The sequence below is a fragment of the Canis lupus genome, chromosome 10 (assembly GCF_003254725.2).
Source record: "Canis lupus dingo isolate Sandy chromosome 10, ASM325472v2, whole genome shotgun sequence".
Classification (NCBI taxonomy): Eukaryota; Metazoa; Chordata; class Mammalia; order Carnivora; family Canidae; genus Canis; species Canis lupus.
The window spans coordinates 36,717,406-36,745,184 of NC_064252.1; the positions used below are offsets into that span (position 1 = coordinate 36,717,406).

The 27,779-nt window shown below is 35.9% G+C and overlaps 1 protein-coding gene across 1 annotated transcript; it reads right to left on the bottom strand.

Moving 5' to 3' along the window:
• Window positions 1–27,124, bottom strand: SLC5A7 (solute carrier family 5 member 7). Its single transcript, XM_035696114.2, has 8 exons — window positions 26,797–27,124; window positions 22,307–22,420; window positions 21,403–21,558; window positions 15,995–16,143; window positions 12,945–13,088; window positions 8,766–8,919; window positions 5,034–5,251; window positions 1–3,997 (listed from the first exon to the last, which is right to left on the bottom strand). Exons 1-8 carry the CDS (start codon window positions 26,972–26,974, stop codon window positions 3,371–3,373), a joined length of 1,740 nt encoding a protein of 579 aa, XP_035552007.1. The 5' UTR covers window positions 26,975–27,124; the 3' UTR covers window positions 1–3,370.
• Window positions 27,125–27,779: the final 655 nt, after the last annotated feature.

Consider the following 27,779-nt stretch of genomic DNA (forward strand, 5'->3'; position numbering starts at 1 on the left):
TCCTGAATTGCACCAGCACAATTTAATACAATACCATTACATTGAAAACATTTACACATATTAGAGCTGCAAATCTACTTATTTTAAGCATAGTTTATATAATATTTTGACAGACAAAAATATATGTTTAGAACCATTATATGTATCTGTCCATTCAATAGCAAACTTACAACAAATTACACATGATGCCGGAGTAAATTTTCTCAGAAACTAAGAAGAAAAAGTCACACTTTATGTTTAAAAAACAATGTCAGTTCATTATTTCCAAATGAAAAATGCTAATAGCCATTACATTAGATTCACTTATTTCAAGCTTACATTCATTTCACATTCACATAAAATTCATTATTTTTAACTGTAGCAACAAAGTTGAATTTTGACACTGAGAACTTGAAAGCCTGATGACTTTTCAGTTCAGCTACAAGCTTGATGTTTTGGAAAATATGTGTGGGAAAAAATTTTAAATTACCCAAGAAACATGTTATAATTAATGTGGAAGTATGAAAATAAAATATGTTTTATTTTAATGCTTTATCCAAGTATTGCCTCCAGAGGTTAATATAGCCAGTGTATCACATGTTTCCATTGTCTTATTTTCATCAAGAATGGATTTTTGAAAATTAAATCAACTGACTAGCGGGAAGAATACAAAGCCACCAGCATTACCCATGATGTCAAATCAGAGCAGGGATGAGCATTAGGCAATGTCTTCTGAGTGTCACAACAGTATTCCTTCCCTGGAAATGGGATAATGTGCGTAATGACCCTGTGATCATTTTTTCATTCTTTTTGATCATCAACATTTTTTGTCCTTTAAAATCTACATGTATTAGTGGATTTTATACTAAACTAGTTTTTTATAAATCTAGTTTGAAAGTAGGTATGAAATAACGTGAAATAAAAATAGGACACTATTTGTTGATTCACATTATTTATCTAGTTTTTAATATCTTAGACAAGATAAATTTTCCCTTTATCTTTCTATTATTAGATATTAATGAATGGAATTAAAGAAATTTTCACTGTTAATATTTATTCCATTTCACTGGACTTAAACATAGTTATTGCACATATTTGAACATATATGGACACCTTTTGCCCAGTAAAATTGTAAACTGTAACATCTTCAAAGAGACTCTAAGCCCCTGTTGTATTCTATTGCAACACAGGTGATGTTTTCTATGGAATCTGGTGTCTTACTAGGTTGAAGTAAGAACTCAGAGTGATGGAGTACGTACAGTTATTCAGACGGTGTGCTGGAAAGCATGGCACATCTGAAGGAGCAGATCTGCCAGGAACTGCATCCCCAACAGTTAATCACTTTTCCATGCCAAATGTTTCCATTACTGCACTTTGTCTTTGTGAGCTTCCTGCCCTGGGTTCTTCTCTCCATTCATGTCTTAGAATCTTGGGACTCCCACACTTACAGCTTCTTTCCAAGTCCTTCATTGTATACTAGGTATAGAGAAGATTCTGAGCAAATTGATGAATGAGAAGAATTCTCATTATTATTATTATTCTCATTATTATCAAGTATGGATGATGTTCTATAAAGACTCTGAATGTGACATCATATTCTCCATCAAGCTCTGATAAAGCATTAAAATATGGGACATTTCAACATGTAAAATATTTAATTCATATTTTAAAAATTATCTGATAAAATAAATAAATAAATTACCTGATGAATCTAACTCATGTTTAATGACAAAGGAGACGTATTATTTGATGCTTGTAGACAATTGAAAATTTTTTAAAAGGAATTCTAGCTTCTTGAACACATCTTTTATGCTTAATGTTGAACACTGAATTAACTTCATTTTGTCTACAAATTGCAAAACAAGTGTTTTTGGACAAAGTGCTTTAGTTTAAATAAGTCATGTTGCCTTTCCTTATTGGATCAAATGCTCAGATAATTTAGCTTATCAATTCACTCTGTTTTTATAGACACAGCCCTTGTTATTTCTACAATGTGACTACTGGGAAAGCATTTAAAATTCTAAAATGGATACAAATCATTGCAAATATATATGCCTCATCCCTGCTATATACATATATATACACATATATATACATATAAATGTATATATATATATATATACACACACGTATTTTTTAACTCCAGAAAAGAAGTAAAATAATATTTAATGACCATCTCATGAAAGTTATGTGGATGCCAAATGTTAAAATTGATGGCTTTTTCCCTTTAGTACATATTTTTACTTCTGCTTTCTTCTGCATTTTAAAATTCAGTATCTACTCTCTGTAGTGGTGATTTGTCTAGTACCTAAGATTGGCTTTGCATTAAGTGCCACAGAGTTACTGTCTTGACACTAAATCATCTTCATTAATGAATGTCCAAAGTTGAGAGGGTTTTGTTTTTCTAGTTTTATCAAGAGGTGCTGTTCATGCCTCATTAATCTTAACTGGTGCTATGCTGCTACCTCACCTTACATATGACTCAATTTCCCTTCCAATACTAATTTAGATAGGAAACCACAACATTACTACTTTTATCATGAAACAAAACTATATAAACCTCAGATGAAGGTAAAAATCCACTCGTTTTCCTATCACCTTCTGCTTGATGGCATTCTTGATTTATTGCTTTAAGGTTGCCTAATAATCATGCCTTCCACCCTCTAGGAACGTGTCTCAATGCATATGGTAGCTCTTAGATACACTCAAATGAACCAGTGCTTCTCTACAAGATGGATTCGATTTTCCTATTACCTTGTACCTAAAGAAATGCCACAACACAATATGTTGTGTGTGTTTGTTTTGTCTGTGCTCAGAGTAATATGTCGTGCCACTACAAAAAGGGAAATGAATTGCATATTCAGCAAACATTCTAGTTAAGGACATGAAAGAAGGGATTAATCAACACATCAGGATAATCACTGGTTAATTTGTTGCACCATTCATTGGAGTGATGGCCAGTTCCTCTCCTGATTCACTAATGACAATAAACTAAACCCACTAGCATGTTAGTGGACAAGGTCTGGATCAAGTTCACCTGATTTCCTTTGCTCTTTTGTATCTACTTCTTTTTTTCAGAATAAAGATAAATACTCTGTTTGGCCCTCTGTTCTTCGAGTAGGGCTTAATTCGATTTTGAATACTTAACAAAACTAACTAGAGTCAGAATCAAATGGGGATGAGAAATATCGATGCAAGCTGTTGCTTTCACAGATGCTTCCTTGTAGCTTGACTTGCATTTGTGCAATTGCACTTTTATATGGATTTTTGACCTCCTGAATGCTGTTTGTTCTTAAAGTATATTTTTTTATATGCTGCCACCCATCCTTCCTGGACTAGCCTGCTATTGGCACTCTGTTCATGAAAACAGTATTTTATTTGGATGGGGTCATTACAAGTTATCTTCAGTCCCCGATCCTTCTGGGCTGGAGTCGACGTCGACAAAGGCCTCCTTATTGGTAAAAGTGGAGCTGAGAGTTAGGCTCTGTCGGGGCTTCACAGGTGCAAGTTCATCCAATTTAATATTTTCATTTTTGACCAGAACTGTCTTATCCATGTTTTCTTCACTGTGCCTTGCGACAACAGCATCAAATACATCTAATTTGGGTGGCAACTTTCCACTTTCAAATAGGTATTTGGCTAGATAGGAGATGCAAATGTTGGATAAGAATGAGGTAACCATGGCAAGGGTTTTAAATGGGAATCTCTGATTATAAATGCCATTCTTATCAGAGTAATAACCAGGGTAAAAGATCAAGGGCTGTAGGTACAGATACGGCTCCCCTCCGGTTATTCTCAAGAAAAGGCCAGACACATAACCTGCCACGGCCCCATATGTATTGGTTCCCTTGACGAAGAGCACACAGAGCAGCTGTGGGAAGATGATGATGTAAACGAGGTCTGAGCTGAGGTACCAGAGCCCATACACGGTCTTCGTTAGTAAGGCCATGGCTGTGGCTGAAGCTCCAAACACAAACACTGTGATTCGCATAACCCAGATGATTTCCTTGTCTGATGCCTGCAAGAAATTGCCACAGGGACAGCTTTTCACACAGTGCACTGGCTTATTTAGGTAAAGAATGAGATGCATTTCTGTGCCTTAAAGCTGGTCTGAACAATTGCCCTGGTTCCTATAGTTCTACCTGGGCAAAATCAACCTAAACCATGGTATAGGAGGCAAGCAATCTAGGTGGCCTCTCTGGTGGGCCATTGGGAGGGGTTTTTGTGTGTCATGTACAGGAAGCACTAGCAGCTACATCTTTCCCTGAATGTGCAGGGGAGAGGTAAGATGAACTTATGTGCTGTCATAGGGCAATAATAATGCAAGAAAGGATGTCACATACTTTACATGTTAAGTAGTAATTCCTCTGTGGCTATGAGGAGGCATGACCCACTCTGGCTTGCTGTCTCCTGGGACTCCTAGCATCTTTAAAGCCAGCCACTGTAAAAATAACTGGGTGCATTTTGTTTTCACCTAGGAAAACTTGAGAAAGGCAAAGCCTTGGTGAAGGAAGAAAGTGGATAGGGGTTATTGGCTTCTCAGTGACATAACAGCACTGTTCTGTATCTACTTGATTCAATAAAGTCCATTACACTGAGCAACAACTTTCACACCAAAGTGGACTTAAGAGTTTAAACGAAAAGAGGGACAGATGCTACACAAATGCCCATGAAATAATTTACTCACCATGTTCTACTTCACATTTCTTGTCATACTCGATGTAACTCAAAGTTTTTCTAAGATATTTTAGGTTTCATGACTCTTTCATTAGAAGGACAAGAAATGTAAATTACAGCAATATGACTGTACCTTTTGAAGTTTCTCGCTTTGATTTGTTTCCTTCCATACCAACATGATTGATAACATGCATTAAACACGTTCATGTAGAGCTTCAATAAAATTCAGCATTATTTAACCTTGTATGCTTAATCAAAGTAGGGTCAGATTTTAATATAGGATATTAGTAAATACATAATACTACAGATACAATAAATACAACGATGACCACCACTACAACAACAAAAATGTTATGTTTGAAAAAATTTGTTCTTACATTTTGTCTGAATGAAAGCTGGTAGATGTTCCTGGCAAACATGGAACTAGCTGACAAGATTGAAGAATCTGCTGATGACATAACAGCAGCAGAAACTGCACCAAGACCAAAGAAAGAAATGTACACAGGGCAGAGATACTTCAGAACAATTGGTAAAATCATGTCTGCTTCCTTGTTGCCCTTGGGATCTGGAGGCCTGTATGTAGTCTGGTTCCAGTCTGTTGAATAGAAACAAAAAATAAAACAACCACCAAAGAAACATTAGGTTCTTTATCCATCTGGGGGTCATCTTATTTACCAGGAGCTCCTGAAATAAATTCAGAATGCATGAATTAGTCTAATCAGAGGAGAATTCTATAATTAGGTCTAGAAATCTAACAGGGTATGTTGGTCTGAGAAGGTGGGAAGTCCATCGTTTTATATTCAATTCTAGCTTCTAATAGGTTTTGGTTACACTTAGCCTCATTCATAAGACCTGTTATCTATCATCTATCTATCTATCTATCATCTATCTATCTATCTATCTATCTATCTATCTATCTATCTATCATCTATCTATCTATCTATCTATCTATCTATCTATCTATCTAATCTATCATCTATCTGCCCATCTATCTACCAATATCTATATCTATCTATATCAATCTTTATCATCTATCATCTATCTGCCCATCTATCTACCAATCATCTATTATCTATCTACTTACCTACCTACTTAATATCTATTTCTCTTCTGCAATTGTGACATCAAACTGTACAGAATCATAGAAAACAAGCATCATAAAACAAAAGCATAGAGTATTTATTTCTTCGACCAGCTGGAGATATGAGAGGACACTTACTGTTTCAGTCCTCAGCCATACATGCATTAATGAATAGACAATAGTGGGGCTATTCTCACCCATCCTTTTCTTGTATAGGAACTTGGTTTTGGGGCTCCCTCAACATTATTTTTCTCCCAACTAAATTTTTCTTGCATTGGAAATAGGGAGGCATGATAAAGGAAAATCTTTGTTTTATTGAGTAGAAAGTACAGGTATGAGGCTGACATTTTCAGGAGGATTTTGGACTCTGTATAAAAGGACTCAAAGCATAAAAGATAAAAAGCCTTTCAAGGAAGCATGAGGGCATGGGTACCAGAGATGCACAGGCAAACTTTTGCAGCACATCTCTGGCTAAGTCTGTGAGTTAGGCTATTAAAAACAATGAATCAGTTTGACAGTCGTGAGGATAAGGAAGAAATGGGCAGAGAATGGCAAGTGCTTAATCTTGTTAAAGCAAGAAGTAAAAGGAAGAATCATCATTGGATTAAATAAGTTCTTGGCAAACCTGAATGAACATAGGGCTCTCTCAGGCATGCCTTTACAATGCAGAGTTCTAGACTCTTATCCTGAAAGATTCTGATTGCATAGGTTTGAATGATGATAACATTCAGCCAAATCTGGGAATTCATCAAATTATACTAGTCAATAGATTAATCATTGGAGTAAAAATTCATTACAGAGTATTATAAATTTGCTTTATCTCACAAAAATAACACGATGAAGCTGATTTAGAAAAACTAGATGATAAATTCTACAACCACACATTTCCATACTATATATATATATATGAAGGTGTTTTCTTTAAAACCGCAAAGCCGAAGTAAGTAACATGCAGTTTCTTCAAGCATATAAAAAGGTTTTTGGAAAAAATAAAATAGGTAAATGTGCTCTCAAGTTTTAAAATTTGAAACTTAGAAATTATATCTGTATTTTTTCTTATTTCAGCAAGTTTAAGTCTTTTTATCATAATCGAAGGAATTGCATGATCAATTAAACATTGTCAGCAGTATTTCCCAAAATTTTCCATTAACTATTTAAATGCAGCCAAAAACCTGAGTGTTTTGAATTATACAAACTTATCCATTGTCAGTCTAAGACTCATCAACATTCATATTATTCTTCTTCAACAAAATCTGAGATGAGCCACTAAGTAAAATATGCTATAAGATTATTTAGATTTCATAATGAGTTGGTCTGTTTAACTCTAGAATTCATAGAAGGAATTACATCTTTGAATTGAATTTTTTAACAAATGAAATTCTGCATTGTCTAATATGTTTTTGCATATTATTTAGAAAATAGCTACTAAGGTTTTATTGTAAAGGGTACAAAAAAAAATCTTCTGCACCATGCAAGATAGAGAAAAATCATGGTGAAAAAAATAGAACAATAAGTTTACCTTTGAATATTTAGTTCTTTACTGTTTAGTTATACTATCATGTACTGAAGAATACAATGGAATCTTTAAATGCACAGTAGTATAGCTCCTTTTTTTTTTGCTTAACTTTGATGGCATAATTCCAGGACCAAATAGGGGTGATTTCCCTTGGATCCTACCATTTTTTTCTTCCCCCATTTTCCACTACAATTGTTCAAAGCCATTCTTTGTTGAATGCCAATTTTATAGCATTCATTGAAGCCAATTTTATAGCATTCATTGAGATGTTATGGTACCAGAAATAACAACCAACAATGTGAACCTGATCCAAGAAAAAAAAAGATTTTTTTCAGTCTGTTGTTCTACAGCACACACACACACACACACACACACAAGCTCACCCACACACATGCACAAGTATATATACATGGCCAGATTTGTTTCCTGATTGTGACATAAATGTTATCTTTTATTCAAAGGCACACAATTACCTTTGTTAGTCATCTTTTTAAGTGTTTGTTTGTGACACGGATGAACAACTGGAATAGAGAGTATGCACTATGGACCATGACTGCTCTTATAAAAGTTACATGATCCAGTAAGTAGTTCTACTAACTGAAAATCAAAATAGCCATGAGAGTATCATCCTGTATCATCTTTTCAAAACACAGTGGAATGAAAGGTAAACTTCTTTAGTCTGTTTTAATGACCCCTATCGATAGGACTCCATTGAATTTGGATTATTCTGATGTATTTTCATGAAATGCTCTTGGACGCTGTATAGCATAGATACATAACTGTTAGGAATAATTAAGAATTCAATTAAGCTAAGGGTGAGATTTAAAAAAATGTTCTAGATAGATGCTAACTAGGAGATAAGCATTTCATAATGCTCTTTTAACCAATTCTGAGTAAGTTATTCTCTAAGACTTAGTGCCTTAAGTCTACCTTAACCTACACACTTATTTATTTCCCCAAGGAAAAAAAACATTTTATTAACAAAATATTAAAAATTTAACGTAGGAATCTGAAATTCAAAGTGGTCCTTAGGTGTCAGGTAAATTTGCAAGCCAGTAGCTTTCGACTCAGGTCAAATTTGACCACCTGAAGGGCTTTAAAAAACACTGATCTTTGGCTCCATCTTAGATTATTAAAATTAAATCCCTGTGAGGTAGAATAGAAATAGGTATTTTTTAAAGTACCTCTCTTCCCCCAGATGATGTCAATGTGCACTTTGGTTGAGAACCACTGCTGACAGGATTACATATACATAATTGATAAGTACATTAACATGGGAAGGGTATGCTCACATACATTTTATTGGTGGGGAGAGCAATCAAAAACTGTTTGGAGGAACTGACGTTTAATAATGATTTGAATGCTATAATAAAGGTTTGTATCTGAATAAGATGAGAAACAATCAACTATGTGGGGGTAAGAGGGCAAGTGGGGGAGGGAGAGCCACTGTGTGGTAATTGATTACTTCAGTGAAGCTTCATGGGTCAATTAGTAAAGCTGCAAGAGATATACCTGTTGATGCTCCTATGGCCCCAATGAGTATGGCTGGTAGAGCCATGATGAGGCACCCAAAAGCTGCCAGGAAAGACAACACTTGAGCATAGGTGGCTGAGGATGAAGAGAGGACCCTTTGGAAGTAGGCTTGCCATGGGATTCCACCCAGCATCTGCATGGGAACAACAGGGACTCAGAATGAGGTGGAGGCAAACAACATCTATTAGGTATTCTTTTTTTCTTTTTTTGTATAATTTTTTTTATTGGAGTTCGATTTGCCAACATATAGCATAACACCCAGTGCTCATCCTGTCAAGTGCCCCCCTTAGTGCCTGTCACCCAGTCACCCCATCCCCTCCGCCCACGTCCCCTTCCTCTACCCCTTGTTCATTTCCCAGAGTTAGGAGTCTCTCTATTAGGTATTCTTAAATCAGATTCTTTTGACAGTCACAATCACAATCGTCCTATGGCTCTGAGGTGCCATAAATGTCCTACATGTCAAATATCTCAATTGCAATCATCTCATTGTCACGTTTTCAACTGTGCAGAATTTCCTCAAGTTTTTTTTCCTTCATAATTACATAACCCAATCTTATCTATTCTTAATTTACCTACTTTAAGCTGCATTACAACTACCCATAAGAAGCCTACAATTTGTTTTCATCTAGAGGTTCTAATCAACACAAAATTATCTAAAAAAAATTAAGATTCTCAAAGGAGGAACTTTTATTTGAATCAATAAAACCCAATAAATATTTCTGGACCAGGTAATGAGATGGTTGTCAAGGGAATGGTTCTTGCTCTGGAGCTCCCTGCTCACCAGAAGAGTCAACGCAAGGCAGTGTTTTCCAGAGTGGGGTGTGCAGAATGTCCCAGATAATATAGAAGGGCATCAAAGAAAATATTAGAATTTCTATTTAGACTCATGTTTACCTCATACTTATGTGTTACATTGTTTTTATTAAATGATTACAAAATGTGTTAGTATGCTATGTATGAGTAATTAATACTTACATATACCTATGTGGGGGTGTGTTTAAAATTCTTATTGAGGATTTGCAATCATGAAACTTTTGGAGACAGTGAACTATAACGTAATTTGTTGCCTGTTATAAAGAGGTTTGTATGGGAAGGAAATTGATGAACAACTAACTATTCAGAGATAACAGGGACAGGGTTAGATGGGAGGAAGGACAGCTGCATGGTAATCACGAAAACCTGCAGAATTGACATGGAGTCAGTCCTTAAACACTGAGAGGGTGTCACTAGGAAAAGATGGAGAGAGAAGCGAACACCTGGCAGAGAATTCAGTGTGAAAAAGGAAGAAAAAAAAAAAGCAATGGAGCAACTCTGAGACCACTGAGAAATTGGCCTAATGAAAGGTCAGGGTGTAGGAGTGGCTAACGAGGAGGTGGAAATACCTTCCTCATGATCACTGTCATGGTTCTCTGACTCACATACAGTCAATGTTCATAAATATTTATCATATGAATGACCGAACTGGTGAATGCATTTTCCATATTACGTTGCCTGTCTCACTGGGCTCTAAATTGTGGGATGTCTTATTTGTCATTGTCACCTCTGTGCCATTCAGAGTGCTTGTTACATATTGATTCCAATGCAATCTCCTCTTTATAGAAGCTATGCATGTTCAAAAGTTTTAAAAAAAGTAAAAGAAGAAATTCTAAAATTCATAATCCATGCCTCAAGTCTATATGCTTCCAAAACTTTTCCTTTGGTTTGCAACCTATAAATCAATACAGATTTTCCTTGACTTATGATGGGGTTACATCCCCATAAGCCCATCATAAGTTGAAAATATCTGAAGTCAAAATAAAAAATGCATTTAATACACCTAACCTCTTGAACATCATAGCTCAACCTAGCCTGCCTTAAACATGCTCAGAATACTGACATTAGCTTATAGCTGGGTAAATCATCTAACACACAGCACATAATAAAGTGCTGAATATCTTGTATAATCTATTGAATACTATACTGAAAGTGAGAGACGGCACGGTGTATGGGTACAGAATGTTTGTCAATGTATCGTTTGTTCAGTCTCCTGGTTAACTGGGAGCTGTGGCTAGCTGCCACTGCCCACCACCCTGAGAGGCTCGTACTACACAGTGCTAGCCCAGGAAAAGATCAAAATTCAAAGTATGGTTTATATTGAATGCTATCGTTTTCTCATCAATGCAAAGTTGAAAACTTGTTAAGCTGAACCATTGTAAGACAGGATTATCTGAGTGAGTATCATTAACATTTTATTTACCAATGAATATTCATCAATAACTTCAATGCCTGTATGAATTGATACACCACAATTTACATGCCAATCTTTCTGGACATTTAAGTCATCAGAGCTTTGTAACTAAAATAAAATCTGCCCTCCGCAGACAAACAGAAGTCCTGATGACAAGGTGGGAGATGGGTTAGGAGGAGTGACATGCAGGTAGGTGGGCTGCCATGTGGAAACTGTGAAGAGCCACCACGACAGGCCAGCTGAGGAATACTGCCAGAGAATAGGTTCAGAGTAGGGCTGGGAGATACCTTGGAGATATCCAGAGCAAGACCCCACAAGTCATTTATGACAAGCAGAAGTGCAGAGAGACAGTTGGAAGATGGGAGATCATTGGTGAAACATTTTAAGGCTTAACTTCTACAGTTCACTCATTCTTTCATGCAACATCTATCATTTCACATCCACTTATGCTGCATTTTGAAGAATGAACATGACTTAGTTATATAATTTTTTTGAGATGGAAGAAACTTTATTAGTCATTGGATATAATGCCTTATCTTAAAGATTAATACATCTGAGGCCTAAAGTGTGGTGTAGGAGAAATGATTTTAGGGTCTTAATGCTCAGGCATTTCGATTCAAATCCCTCACTCAGACAATGGTGTGATTATCCACAGACTGTCGATCTTTTCTGAGTGCCATAATCTCCTCCATATAACCCTAAATAAACCTGCCATGCTGATACAATCTCACACACACATAATATTTAACCCGTTTCTCCCTTCAATTCATAATTATAAGCCATTCTAGAAAAGTGTCAGCCAATACATTTCTTAACAATACTTGGGAAAGAATTTCTCCTCCCTACCACTGGAAACAATTTGTTTGCATGTTTTCCTGCCTTCTTACCTAGAATTTCTTTACTGGGACAGACACATCTACTTTTTTTTTTTTTTTTTTTTTTAGATTTTATTTCTTTATTCATGAGAGACACGGAGTGAGAGAGGCAGAGACATAAGCAGAGGGAAAAGCAGGCTCCATACAGAGAGCCCAATGTAGGACTCGATCCTGGGACTCCAGGATCACTTCTTGGGCCGAAGGCAGACACTTAGCCTCTGAGCCACCCAGGTGTCCCAACACACACTTTTACTGCTGAAATTTAGCAAAGGGCCATGAATACAAAGTGAAATCACCAAAATATTGTGAATCCTCTAAAAAGTTAACAAAAATAATTTCCCCTTAATTTTGATATAAACATTAATCTATTTCTTATTTTGAAATTAAATATAGTGTTTTATTCTTGTTCGTAACCCAATTAGCAAAATCACAAAGTCTGACAGGTTCTTTTGGCTTTCCCCCTCTTCCCTCAATATGTGATCTTCCTTTATTTTTTCTGTGCCCCACATCTCACTGCCAACACCTTCACCCAAAAGTTCTGTAAGTTCCTAAGCTATCTCTGACTTACCAGTGCTTCTTCTTGGCATCTTTCCTGAGTGACACCTCCTTTCCAAACTTCTGTCTGTACTAAAAACTCTTTGGCAATAATTTACTTATTCAGTAATTAAAGACCAAATGGATTATTTATTTTAGAAGAAGTTGGTTTTAATGCCTTAAATCCAAAATCCAGATTAAAACATTTGATGGCTTAGTTTCAGATTGGGGAAGTCTCTGTGGCTAGGGCATGGTGTTCCTTACTTACAGCACAACAGTAATGTGGATATGCCATACATTACTCCATAGACATTGTCTCTTTAAGACTTTACACTCTCTCCACTTTGACACTAGTCAGCTACCATAGTCAGTAAGTGGCTCCATCCTTCCAACGAGAAGTAGTCAGTGCAGAAAGAGACATGAGTCAGCAGGTGAAATTAACATATAAACCTTAAAATCTTAAAAATGCATTTGATTTTAGGAAAAATGAGATTACATTCCTCAGTTAACGGCATTACTTACCAACAGCAGAAAACTATCAAGCCAAGTGTAGACTTCAAATGATTCAATGGTCCCCAGCCAAGGCTTTTGGTACTTGGTATGCAGAGCAGTGTACCCAATGTCAGTAACTGCAGAATGTGACAGGGCAAAAGGGACGCTGATCCACTGTAACCAAAGAGGAATGTGACATAGTTAATCTATGACTTTTGCCTGTCTTATATATGCACGGTTTAGCCACACACTTTGTTTTCTAATAGACCACAAAAGCTCAGTTGTTCTTCCTGTCCACCAGAGAAAAACCTAGAATCATGTTCTCTGTGGGATGCCATGAAATACTGATTTACAAAAGTTAGTAACATATTATCCATGCCTGTGCTTAATTTTATCACGTCATATCAATTATAGGAGCAGTCAGCCAACCTTTGAAAGAAAATATTAAATTTGAGAACATAGGTATATTGGCATATTAACTTTTAATGTTTTCTTTGAGTTAGTAAAAGATGTCCATTAATAAAGTGACAATGAAAAATCTAACTGAGAACTTGGTGAGTGAAACAAAACTTCAAGGGTGAGCTCAGTGCTAATAGAAGGAAGAGAATGGAGAGATCATCTAAATGGAACAAGGCAAAGAGGAGAAGAACATAAAGTGTGTATGCACATATTTCTTGTGTGACAAGGTTTGCTGGTGTGGGAGTGGGTTAGGAACATGGGAAAGAGAAACATAAATACATGGCAAGAAATTTTAATTGCAAGCTAAGGGATTTATATTTTGTTTTATAGGCAACTGGAAGCTAGAAGCATTTCTTCTGACTTATAAAAAGATTTTAGTAGATTTCTTCTGCATTTTAATATCACAGATGTGAACAGTGAGCTTAGGAGAAGGAGGAGTCAGGATAAGCAGTAGGTGAACTGGTATGATCTAGATGAAGGCCTAAAGTAGAGCCATGATATTGGAAATGGAAAGACATTGGTACTGAAAAGGATTATGAAGGGAGATCGAGCAGCTCCTAGATTATAGTAGGAAGAAAGAGATCAGAGGGGGAAGATGAACAGATGAACCTCAAGTTTACAGTTGTCAAGCTCCAAGGGTGGTGATAAAATCAACAGAATTGGAGAATTTGAGAAAAGGGGATAGTTTAAGGTGTGAGTTGCTTCATTAATTAAGTGTGCATGCATAGTCTTTTGAAGCTTGGATAACAAACCATAGTTGGCCTTTTACTCAGTCAAGTCAATAGGCTCTTAACTAGTAATCAAAAGAACTTGATTTCTTATCAGTTTAGTTACATTTTGTAGCAGAAAACCACTCTAACATCTATCTCACATATATTTGTCCTATCATCTTTATACTGGCATGCTTGATTTATGCTCCTGTGTGTTTTAAGTTCTGACCTCATGAAAAGCAATGAGAAATTACATCTACCGAGAATAAATAGCTTCATCCCTGGTGTTGGCTTTCTTAGTATATCAAGTGCCTCAGCTAAGAAGTTTGTCATTGTCAAACCAACCTTGCCTCCAAAGTTCCAAACAGAGATTTATTTTTGGAAGTTTATGATGATGCTAAGGAGAATTCTGAATTTCAGCACTGTCCATTTGGTTTTGGCAATTCAAATTAAATTGATTGAGAATTAAATTGACTTGAATTCAATTAAGACACTAGTGAATGAAATTCCATGAAATGCACATAGACACTAGGGGAAAAGAGGAAATGTTGTGATTATTGCTAGCATATGTAAATTTATGGCTTAACTATAATTTTAGTTGTAGTCATTTCTTTTAAAATTTTCCTGCCATTATTAAAGATTCTAGACAATAAAAAAAAACAAAACAAAACAAAAAGTGAGTATGAGATTCGACTCCATTTTTCATTTCTAAGTGTCTAGTGTAAACACCAAAATAGAGGGAAGAGCTTTTCATTATGAGGAAAAAAGAGGAGGCTCAAAGGTGCTTTAATCATCCATGGGAAGGGTATCACGATGTGCAGTCTGAACTTCCTCTGTGGCCTATCTGTGAGGGCACCAGCCCTACACACTATGTCTCTGAGATAAAATACATGTGAGTGAGTACTACGCTACAGTGCCCAGCATGGAGTACTCACACCATTTTCTTTGATATGTCTTAGGTGTTGAATATTATTGTATATAAAGTAATATAGTCTTCACATTTTAAGATGTTGAGCTTACAAAGGCTCAACGTTGACTAAAATGTGTTCATAACACACCAAAGCACTCTTAACATAATACAAGTAATACATCTCATAATTATACAGTACTTTTTACTGAATAAAACACACATATATTTCCTAATTTAATTTAGAACTTATAAACAATACATAACAAACCTTTCTAGTGCCTATATAATTAAGCCTTTTCTTTGTTTTTAGACCCCAGATAGTGATGATTAATATTGAAACCCACAGTTTTTCCAATGGGATAATTTCTGTCTTATGAGAAGTCTTACAGATCAACTAAAATGAATACAAGGGGGAGATTAAGAGACCAGTGCAGGAGGCACCTGGGTGTCTCAGTCAGTTAAGCATCTGCCTACAGCTCAGGTCATGATCTCAGGGTCCTGGGATCCAGCCCTGCCTCAGGCTCCCAGCTCAGAGAGAAGCCTGTTTCTCCCTCTCCCTCTGCCCCTGTCTCGTGTTCTCTCTTTCTATATCAAATAAATAAACAAAATCTTTTTTAAAAAGAAAGACTAATGCAGGTGAGCACCAATGTTTACATTTTAACTCTGAATAAAGTATGTTGCCTTCAAACTCAAGGAATAGCACACATAAGTTTCCATCAAATGTAGGCATGAAGGGAAGGAAGCCCTAGGCCTGTTTAAGAATTAAATTGAGGGCATATTTTCTGTTAAAATCTAACAAAATGACTACAGTTTTTTGTCCAATTAATTCATTGAGAAATTTAAAATTTCAAATGGTATGTGATCTACTATGTATTACTCATGACAGAAAATGACATTTCTATTAATTTTTGCTGAGTTAGCATAATACCACAGTACCTTTTAGAAAGAAAAAGGAGAGGAAAGGAAAAGAAGAAGGAAAGTCTGCAAATGACTCCACTTACCAGGCCTATGAAGATGCAGAAAAGCTGAACTACATCCGTGTAAGCCACAGAGTAGAGACCACCCACTAGTGTATACAGAGTGGCAATCAATGCAGAGACGATGACAGAAGCTTGCACGTTGGCACTAATGATCACACTGATGGTGGCTCCTGAAGAAAGCAGACAAGAGAACACTGTGGTCAAGGTACTCAAATGGATTCCACTTTCTGTTTAAGGATATATTGAATGTTCCGTGACAGTAGGTATTTCCCTGTGTCATGTGAAAAGTATTGGATGATAACAGTTAATGTAAGTTTTCATATCAAAATCTTATAATCTCTATAACTTAAATATGTATATACATATATATACTTACATATATAAATCTACATATATTTAAACACATTCTTTCTCTCTGAAATTTATGCTTTGGTAACTTATTTATGTGGGACACCCAAAATTCATGACATGACTTCAGAATTCCATGAAGTATACTAAATTTAGTACTACTATAAGAACCCGAAATAATTTTACTACCTATCTGAAACAGACTTAATTAAATATATGCAATATATTTACTCATATCCTTGAGATAAGCCCAATCACCCATTTTCCATTAATTCTGACCCCTGCTAGCTTTTAAAATTCATTTTTATTTTCATTTATTTTTATTTTTTAAAGATGTATTTATTTATTGTTGAGAGAGAGAGAGAGAGAGAGAGCAGGGGAAGGGGAAGAGGGAGAAAATATCCAAGCAGACTCCCATTGAGTACAAAGCCCAGCATGAGGCGCAATCTCATGACCCATGAAATCAACACCGAATCCAAAACCAAGAGTCAGACACTTAAGCAACTGAGCCACCCAGGTGCCCCCTTGTTAGCTTTTTTTAGATGATGGGTGGTATAAGGTACCAAGGTTTAAGACAAGTGTGTAGATGAAAATAATAAAATTAGCAAATTTTATTCCAGTCCTACTGCTAGGACACCAATGTGTTGAAGGGCCCTAGATTTCAATTGAGATTTTTTTTTAAAAAAGATTTTACTTATTTATTCACAAGAGACACACAGAGAGAGATAGAGGCAGAGACAGCAGAGGGAGAAGCAGGCTCCATGCAGGGAGCCTGATGCAGGACTTGATCCCAGGTCTCCAGGATAACACCCTGGGCTGAAGGCGGCACTAAACCGCTGAGCCAACTGAGATTTTTAAGTAATTTTCATTATCAGAGTTTTAAGCCTGTCTTAGAAATAAAATTTAAGTTTTTCTTACTTTATGTCTTTGTTTATTGAGTTTGTTGATGTCTATATCTTGGATGAGAATATTAGAGAATGTACAATTAGACCACTATGGCTCTTGGACTTCTCTCAGCATTCACTTAATGCTTTACAAATTCTTTTCCCATTGTTCTCAAAAGCTACATATTTTATATTTTATATTGTTAAATGTAGCAATTATAGGAATGCTAACATACATGGAACAAATCTGTGATTTTTTAATATCATTAATTGCGATCTTATATTCTGCCACCACTTCTCAGTTGCATGCTAACAGTGTGTGCAACCCACTAGAGATGAAAATGCATTCATTTTTCTCAAGGAGCAGTATAAAATATTTTGATCTAAGATAACAATACAATTTTTCAAGAATTTTTTTCTTAGTGCTTTGAATATGGTAACAAAATTATTTTCTTGAGTAAAGCAAATGAATAAAAGGAAAAGACTGACAAGGAATTGGAAGATGAAGACAATGGAAGGTAGTCAATTATTTATAAATGACTTTGGGTAATTGACTGAGTTATTGTTGTATGGATATTTAACAGGCTTTTTTTCCCCCTTGCAATTATTTACTTCATGTTGAAACTTTAGTTGCAATTCTTTGCCATTCTTCTTTTGGTCTGGTTTTCTATTTTAATAACATTTCTAAGTACAATTATTACCCTGCCTCTTTGGGTTGCTGTTTAATTTTCTACCCATTAGTGAAAATTTTATTAATTCTACACCTCCAAAAGGAAGGGAAGGAGGCTGTATGCTATAGAAGAAAGATCACTGGACTAGGATTCTAAAGATTTGGATACTGGTAAGTACTACCATTTGGTTGTAACTCAGTGGTTTTAAAGAAGTCTCCCACTTTTCTATTACTATTAAGATTGGGATTAATTTTCTTTAAAATATTTTCTAGATAATTCCATCATTTGTAGTGAGTAAAATAAATTACCTGCTAATGAAATATTACTTTATTCATGCAGCCATAAAATAAACATACTATAAATAAAATCATAAAATTCACTGAATTTGAGCTGTGAGAAGTGTAAATATACATCTTTAAAAGATTTTATTTATTTACTTATTTAGAGAGAGAGAATGCATGATTTTGGAGAAGGGCAGACAGAGAGGGAGAGAGAGAATTCCAAGCAGACCCTAGTCTGAGTGTGGAGGCTGATGCGAAGATTGATCCCAAGTCCCTGGGATCATGAACTGAGCCAAAATCAAGAGTTGGATGCTTAACTGACTGAACCACCCAGGTGCCCCTTACAGATACATTTCTTAAAAAAATGTTTGTAAAGGATGTTGTCCATTTATGGTAAGAAGATAGTTTAAAATTCTCCTAAGTTTCTGTGGTGAACTAAGCACATTCACAGGAAAGTGGTAATAGATATTGTATTTGTCTATTCTTAAGTATTCCAAGTTATTTCTAATAAACACTAATTTTGAATTACGTCCAACTATTATTTTTGAAGAAAATATGTATTAATTTAAAAATACATCTTTTTGGGATCCCTGAGTGGCTCAGCAGTTTAGCACCTGCCTTCTGCCTAGGGTATGATCCTGGAGTCCCGGGATCAAGTCCCACGTCAGGCTCCCTGCATGGAGCCTGCTTCTCCCTCTGTCTATGTCTCTGACTCTCTCTCTGTGTCTCTCATGAATAAATAAACAAAATCTTTTAAAAAAACTATTTTCTTTACCAGAGCATATATTTCAAGCAATAGCAGCAATGTTTTTATACATGTTGTTTGATATGTGTGTGCATCTATGTTGATATGTATATATATCCTAATATTTTACATATATATTGACATACACACAGACATAGAGACACATGCTCATATACAAAAATAATTAATTGAAGCAAGTTCAGAGTTTAGTTCAAGTTTATATTTCCAAAATACTTTAGAAATTAGTTGGGGCACCTGAAACCAAAAGACACCTGGATGGCTGAGTTGGTTGAGTGTCTGACTCTTGATCTTGGCTTAGGTTATGATCTCAGGGTTGGGACATCTAGCTCCATGTTGGGCTCCATGCTCAGCAGGGCATCTTCTTTTCTCTCTCTCTCTCTCTCTCTCTCTCTCTCTCATTCTCCCTTTGCCCCTCCCCCATTCATGCTCTCTTTCTAAAATAAATAAATCTTTTCAAAAGAAGGAAATATTAGTTTATTAATTCAATTCTCCCTTCAGGGCTCAATTGTATAGATTGATCTTTATTTGATGAGAGTGAACATTTTGTATTCTGTTAGCTATTCAGCCCACTCCCTTTTTAATATCTCAGCAGGCAGTTTGTTCTTAAAACCAACATTTTCTAGTGTTGAAACCAATGACAAATAAACTACCCATTGCTTCTTGGCTAATGAGAGCAAGGTGGGAAGAAAGGTGCATTTTTACACAAAATTTCATTAGGATATAAGTGCAGTGGTAATTATGGCATATTATTATATTGCACCAAGAAAGTGCAACATTTTCCACTGAGGTATATGTTACTTTATAGCTATCAAACTCTCTTCTACACCAAATCATCTCTTCATTTTACAGTTGGAGACCAAGAAGGTAAGATTATATGGGAGTTTGAAAAAGAAACGTGTGAAAGGTAATATAAACTAATATCTGATATTACAGAGGACAGATCTGATAATAATACTGAAACCAAAAGACAAGTTTGTGGTATGGAATATATACCATAGAAGGACATTCATCTTTTAAAAAAAATTTAGATTCAATTAGCTAATATATAGTACATCCTTAGTTTTAGGTGTAGTGTTCAGTAATTCATTAGTTGTGTATAACACCCAGTGCTCATTACATCACATACCCTCCTTAATGCCCATCACCCAGCTATCCCATCTGCCTCCACCTCCCCTCCAGCAACTCTGTTTGTTTCTATAGTTAAAAGTCTCTCATGGTTTGTCTCCCTCTCTAATGACTGGAACTGGAGAGTATTATGCTGAGCGAAATAAGTCAGAGAAAGACAATTATTATATGGTTTCACTCATGTGTGGAATATAAGAAACAGTGCAGAAGATCATACGGGAAGGAAGGAAAAACTGAAGGACATTCATCTTATCTTACTTTTGCTTTGATTACTTTGGGTCTAGCTGTAGACTGGAGCCCTTTATCTTCATTTGTAAGATGAGATAAAGAGAAACATATGTAGATGCCTGGATGTTAAATATGGACATATTTCAGTGAGGAAGGTTGTGAAACTTCCAACTCTGTTGATCTGCGAGAAGGAACTCAACACTCAGTTAAATGATCTGTATTTCCCCGTGATCAAAAGGAAGGTTATGAAGCCTGACTGAAGATCTCCCACTATCCCACTGAAATCTCCTGTTTTCTAAACCTTACAAGTGGGTTGAGAATCAGTGGGCCAAGGATAATTTGTCCTTAGGATTAATTGGACTTGGTAGTAAGTTAAACCCTAAGGACTCTAGGTTCATTTTCTAGATCCCTAAACATGTTTATAACCCAGTACTTTAGGATTACATTGAGAAAACAAGTGATGTTTTTCTTTTTCTCTTTTGAAGAAAGTGGAGATAATTTACTCATTCATTCATTTGTGATTAAGATTACTACTATTAACAGGACACAAGTCCTGCCTTCAAGAAATTTATAATCCCTTTTGAGAAGTTGGATTTGGGCTTGATATAGATTAACAGGCACATAATCATACAAAGTGACAAGTCCAATGAAAACAAAATTCCAGGTGCCTAAGGAAGCCCACAGCACGGTCAGGATTACTGGTCCAAGTAAGTGACATGTAAGAGAAGATTGAAGGACATCTCCTGGTTGGCTTGGCAGATGTGCAAAAGGGCAGGCAGGGAACAAGTCAGAAGCAGAGGGCACCTGCACTTGCACAGTGTTAGAGGCAAGAAAGGAGGTGAGGCCTAGAGTTCTGGAAGGAGGGGAAGGGATGGTGAGAGGAATCAGAGTCTCAGTCATAAAAAGCCTATGCACCCACTTAAAAGTTTGGAAAAGAACAGTAAAGGAACAAAATCCGATTTGCATTTCAGAAGAATAGACTAGAGGAGGAAGTCTGAGCAATAAACAGGGAGTTGGTTGCATTCACCCAGGTGAGGGAAGCTGCAGGTGGCCTGGCCTGGGGCTTTAAGGGAGTAAAGTTGTGTATGTGATGTTCCCTTAACCAGAGAGAGGCAGAGGTCCTTACCTAAGGCAGAGAAAATGGCTGCAGCCCAAAACATTTCTCCCATTAGAGCGGGAATAAATAGGAGCCCACCCATGCGTTTTCCATAGATCTGTTGAAACGGGTCTAACATGGTCACATATCCCTTGGAACGCATAGGCTTTGCAAAGAACAAACCACCTAAAATAAATTAAACAAATGTTTGTGAGAAAATAAAAAAATACATAATATAATAGTCTTTGCCAACTTTTTTTTACCATGCTATAATTTCTCAAGGGAAATAAATTTTTAGAACACTTATTTGTGTGGAGGAACCAGTCTGAAATATAGTGTGAGTACAGAACCAACACATATTTAGCAATCAAACATGCATTTCTTAACACCTTTGTCATTGTATGCATCCAAAGGGCCATTGGATGGTATATCTGAGGCATGTGGATTGAAAAACATGGACCAGTGTGACACGCACTAAAATGCCTTTGTATCACCCACCATAGCATTCAGATACTAATTAAGCTCAAGATCCAATAAATGTATTTTAAATGAAAGAAAAAAAAGAACTCTGTTATATAATATTCTTGACCTTTTCTTAGTTTGATTTACACAAAGAAATTCAGGTACAATTCAAGTTGATTCATTGTTAATGATATCTTTACTATTTTTAAAAGAAAAAAATCATATGTTAAGAAATTCACTATTCTCTTACCATAGATCAAGGGATTTTTAAAAAACATATTCCGTAATCAAGAGATCAAATAATCTAAGCATTATTGTTACCGACTTCTGGTAGCAGGTACTTGAGAGATTCCTGGTAACATTTTTTTCCACAATAGTTATTCACAGTTTGACTCATTATTTCACTTGTTATTTGTACTCCTCTTCTTTATGCTTTACTGAGTGGGTCACTAAGGTTTAAACTTTCACTTACCTAAAATCAGACTAAGAGAATATCCAATTGGTGCCTGAGCCCAAGCTAGACCATAATCTGGTACATACACTGCTTCAGCTGTCCCATTGATGTAACCTCCTCCGACCCAGGTGGCTGGAATAGAATGAACAGTGAGGGAAAGACACTGCCATACCCCAGACCTGCTCAGTTTAACACAGTGGCCAGTAGCCTCCTATGACTATCGAGCACCTGAAATATGGCTAGTCTGGTTTGAAATGTTCTGAGTGTAAAATACACATTGAAATTGAAAGACTGAGTATGAAAAATTAAATGTAAGCTATCTCAATAATTTTTTTGTATTATTACATGATAAGATGAAAACATTTTCAACATAATTGAGTTACATTCAATTATTTATATTTATTCCCCCTATTTTTTCATGTTTTTAAAGTGGTTTGTAGAAAATTTAACATTCCCTTTGTGGCTCACATCATATTTATCTTGGTCAGTGTTTGCCCTGGGTGTTTTCTGAGTCCATTTAGTCGTCAATACTTTCAAACCATATTGTTATATCCCAGAGTCTGACATTATATACAAAATATTATGTGACTATTTCTATTCTCTCTCTTTTTTAAAGATTTTATTTATTTATTCATAAGAGGCACAGAGAGAGACAGAGGCAGAGACACAGGCAGAGGGAGAAGCAGGCTCCATGCAGGGAGCCCGACATGGGACTCGATCCCGGGTCTCCAGGATCAGGCCCTGGGCTGAAGGTGGCACTAAACCACTGAGCCACCTGGGCTGCCCGACTATTTCTATTCTCAATAATATTACAACCTTTCCCTCCACCCTCCATAACATGAGGTCAAGTTTCTTTATCTTAAGGTCTTTCTGTTTTAATTGTATTGATATTCTCACATTGATCTTCTCACATTGATCAGGTTTATCTTCTTGCGGGGTTAGGGGGAGGGTTTCACGCATGCACAGGTGTGGAGGTATGTGCCTTTTTAAAATTTGTTAATAGGGTCACTTCTTAAACACCCTGAGTATATAGGATTTAGACAGATTTCCATTGTAACATATTGTTTACTTCCCTAAATTGTTAAAGGAGACATCGCACTTTTACTCCAAAGTGTCCTAAAGTGAGTGTAAATTATCTTTCCCAAGTGCCCCGTATGCATTTAGACATAAAAAATGGCATTTAGAATTTGAAAAGTTGACTGAATATCTACTTGCATTCTTTGTTTTAATCTGGGTCTTTTAGTAAGATATTTGATATTTCATGGAGAATAATAAGAAAATGTCTTCTTCAGTTGTCATTTAATAGAATTTCTGTAGAATAATAGCTGAAGGAGGAGACCAAGGAACCAAAGAAAACACGTGATGGTTAATCAAGATTGGACCAAAAAGGATCTATAAACTTTACCATTTTCTGTGATAAGGCAATATCACATATAATTATTGCTAAAAAGCTAAAGTTAATGGAACACTTAAATCTTTACAGTTTATATCCTTTGAAGAGTATTGCCAAGATATTTTTTTAAAATTCTCTGTATAATTTGTGTAAAATTATGAGGAACATAATGGCTTACCAGATATGTGTCTGAATTCTAGGCTATATCATCCAATTGGGGATAAAATTTAACTCTGAAAAGTTCTCTGAAATCTCACAGAATATAAGTAAAATAAATAATATGTACATGAAACTATCAAAGACAGATGTCTCTATTTGTGTTCATGCCAAAATATATCTGGCTTTTGCTCCAAATACAAAGCTAAGAAGAGAGTGTTGTGGGGTTAGTACTATTGCTTAAAGGTTAACATGAAAAGATCTCCCTGCAAAGGAATTTCCAGCACATTTAAATGGAAAGTGTATATACAAAATCCTCAAGTGGACAAATATGCTCTTGGCAGCCACTCTCATCTGCCTGGAAGATTTTACGTGGGTCTTAACAAACAACAAATGCTATAATTTGTTTTTTTCATTGTAAGCCCTCCTGAAAATTTAAACAGTTTCCCTCCTTCACTGGGTGTGTGACTAGGACTTGAAGAAATGATTCTCACAGGTACTGAATCAGACCTGATTCGCCTACTAGGCAACTGGAACTGCTAACACCACCCAGCATCGTCTCATTGCATAAAGTGAATGGTCTTATGAGAACAAAGCCTATTAGTGATCATTTGTCTTTGCGTAGGTCTCCTCTCCCTTGTCCAAAAACAAAACAAAACAAAACAAAAAAAACTTGGTGACTGAATGATTACAAACATTATAATATAGAAATGAAGACTTGGTTACTTATCATGTGAAAGTCCTCCCATTTTTATCAGTCTTGTCCCTTTTATGCCAGAATTTGCTCTGCATGTTTGTATATTTCATGTCAGACTCACCAGTGAAAACAAGAATTCTTTCAAACTATGTGCATTTTTATTTTTTAATCTTTATTCTTTTTCAAATACATACAATCAATGAATGTAACAGGGTTTAGATAATATGGTTCAGAATTTAAATGAATTATAATATTGACCAAGATTCTTTTCAGTTCTGAAAGACTAAAATCTTTCAAAATCGAGCTAGACCATGATACTTCATATGAAATATCATGATTTAAATTTTTCTATATACTTAATTAGACTATTCTGTTGAAAAATAATTCTAGATGATAAAAAAACAAATCCTGGAATATGATCTTTATGAACACAATAGATATAACATTAAACTAGAGTAATAATAGCACATTGTAATGAACAAAATTAACAATGAGCAAAGATTTTGATATGGACAATCTCATTTAGTCTTTTCAACAGTTTTTTGAGTGGGATCAACTCTCATTGTTTTATTTTGCTTTTCTTCTTATTTTCTTTGTACAGGAAAAATCTGAAGGGAATATAATTCACTTCAGACATCAGTATTGCATCTGGATCTTTAGGATAAAGAAGAAATGTTTGTGCTATAATGAACAATGAACATTAAGATGTAAATGTGTATGGTGTTCATCCATAGGTAGATAATAAGAGAACATCTTAAAATGTATACCAGCATTTCAGTAAACATATATGCAGGTGGTAGACTAACTGGATGATTCTCACTCTGTTTTTGTACTTACCTGTGTATATTAGATATTACAGAAAATATTTTGCACGATACAATTTGTTCTATATATGTGTGTATGTAGAAAAACTGAGGAACAGAGGGTAAAAAAGGACCCTTTTACAAATGATGTGCCTTTGTAAAGAAAGGAAGTGAATTCAGCTGGAAGGCTGCAGGCAGTGCATTGAGGAGGGGCCTCAGGGTGTGGCTGCTGGGAGACCTGTGTTGGGTGCTGACTCCAATCCTTGATAATCATGTAACTCTGCATCCTTACTCAACCCCAGAGCCCTTTCACATTGCTCAAATATAAGGAGCTTCATAAAGATCATATGAAACCATATGCAGTTAGCAAAGAGTTAAATGAATATAAAACATGCGTATCTGAAAAATAAAACGTATAGTCCATAAACTATTCTAGAATAGTATAGGTTTCAGATGGCCAGCAGAGATGCAGTCTTCACAGATTGCTTTGGTAAACTATTCCATATACAGAGGAATCATTTTTAAATAGCACCTCAGGGCTGAAATTGGGCATTATTTGGATATATTTCTGATGAGATACTTTCCAATGGGCCCTCAGAGTTCCAGTTAGTGTAGATTATGTTGCTAGTATTAAAAAACCTAGTAAGAATTGGAAGTGAAATGTGTGTTGTTGGTGAAAATGTATCAAATACATTTGTTGTTTTTCAGAACTATTTTCTACAACCAAGAAGATTTAAAAAGAGAAACAAATCACCACTTAAACAGAACCACCTCTGGGCATCAGCTCCTCAGAGCCCAGGGGTGGTTTGAGTGGGAGAAGGCTGCAGATGCTGGCTGAGGCATTCCTGTTAGGACACGCCCTAGCTTGTCCCCTTTTATATCTAGGTTCCTGGGAATCTTTTTTTTTTTTTTCCAGTGCTGTGGATTCCTAACTTGTGATTGTCTTCCTGTGAGGAAATTAGTTTATTAAATGGGAGAATTAGGTTTCAAAACAGGACATCAATCAATTTGGAATTGTGCTGCCCCTAACTGATTTATTCAGTTGCAAACCATCACGAGTTAATGTTCATTGACATTCATCATTTAAGAACACCCAAAGTCACAATTTTGTGCCTAAATTAGTGAACAGGATGAGATGCTGACTTTATTGTGTAACTTTTAAGACTAAGACACTTCTCTACCTCTTTGTTTTTATTCTGTTCCCACCCACTGAATTGTCCAGATAGCTCAGATTCATTTCATCGATATTCTGTCCAGCAATTTACTATAAAATCATTTTGTTCAAGTACCACTGAGTTGAAACCATTTTATTTTTGTTTTAAATAAATGTAAAGTTATTTTTAGAACACATAAGCAGTGAACATAAGGAATCCTCAGAGGACAAAGGCTACGGTTTGCTTCGTCACTCTGGGAGGGCAAGGAGGGGTGGGCAGCATGGCGCAGAGGCATCAGAACCTACCTGTCATGGTAAATGCACCCACCAGCAGACCAATGTCTCGGCCACCAACTATGATGGCCTCGCTGCGCTCTTCTGAGCTGCCGCTGTTTTTGGTTCTCCAGGCAGCCCATATTCCAACCAGTAATATTAGAAGGTAGAATACGATGATAGCTATCAGGCCTTCCACATGGAAAGTCATTTTTATTTTGGGGTCCAGATTCTTCCACAGCTAGCTACTTCATTAAGATCTCTGAAGAAAATACAGTAATGCATTATAAACCAGTCAAGCATGCGTAGGCAGCTGGGAATAAACCAGCTGGCTCCTGAGAGATCCTGTGCCACTTACAGAAAAAACACATTGAAATCACATATGACACTAGCAGTTGCCAACACAAGTCCACTATTTTTTTCCGACTATTTAACAGTTTAACGTTGTTTTGAGTTTTCACGAAAAAGAAAAAAAAAATAGAAAGTGCCACTTAACAAATGTAACCACAGTCACTTTTAGTGTTTAATGAATTCTTTCAATTTGAAATTGACCTTGTCTTGTGACTTGGTCAAGAGATCATTTCCAAAGACTGTGTATTTGGAACTTACTATTCCATCGAGAATTGTGCAGTCGTCTTACAATACTACTCTGAGAATTCTAACATAGTCATTCATTCATTCATTCATTCATTCATTCATTCATTCCTCTGTCTCTCCTTTCAAACAATATCAGGGAATGGTTCAAAAAGGAATGTGATATGTAAATCTGGGAGACAAAAAAGAAAAAAAAACTTTAGGAAACTCAGTTTCAAAAACACATCAGCTCCAATTTTCAACAAGTGCCTGTGGTCCAAGTTACTGAAGCAACTAAAGATGTTACATCGCTTAAAGACTGCACCTCTTCTTCCTCTTCCATTGTTCTTTGCTCTTTTCATGTCTCCCCACCCTTTTGTATATACAAGAAAACAATTTAAAAATACAGAATTGCCTAAAAATATAACAGGGTGTCAAAGGTA

Excerpts from the sequence above, each read along its gene's own strand:
- SLC5A7 (XM_035696114.2), bottom strand. The coding sequence starts at position 26,974 with ATGACTTTCCATGTGGAAGGCCTGATAGCTATCATCGTATTCTACCTT. Across the intron at positions 22,421-26,796 it reads GGGTGCATTTACCATGACAG|CCACCTGGGTCGGAGGAGGT; the intron begins GTAGGTTCTGAT and ends ATTCTATTCCAG. Across the intron at positions 16,144-21,402 it reads AGCCATTTTCTCTGCCTTAG|GAGCCACCATCAGTGTGATC; the intron begins GTAAGGACCTCT and ends TGCTTTCTTCAG.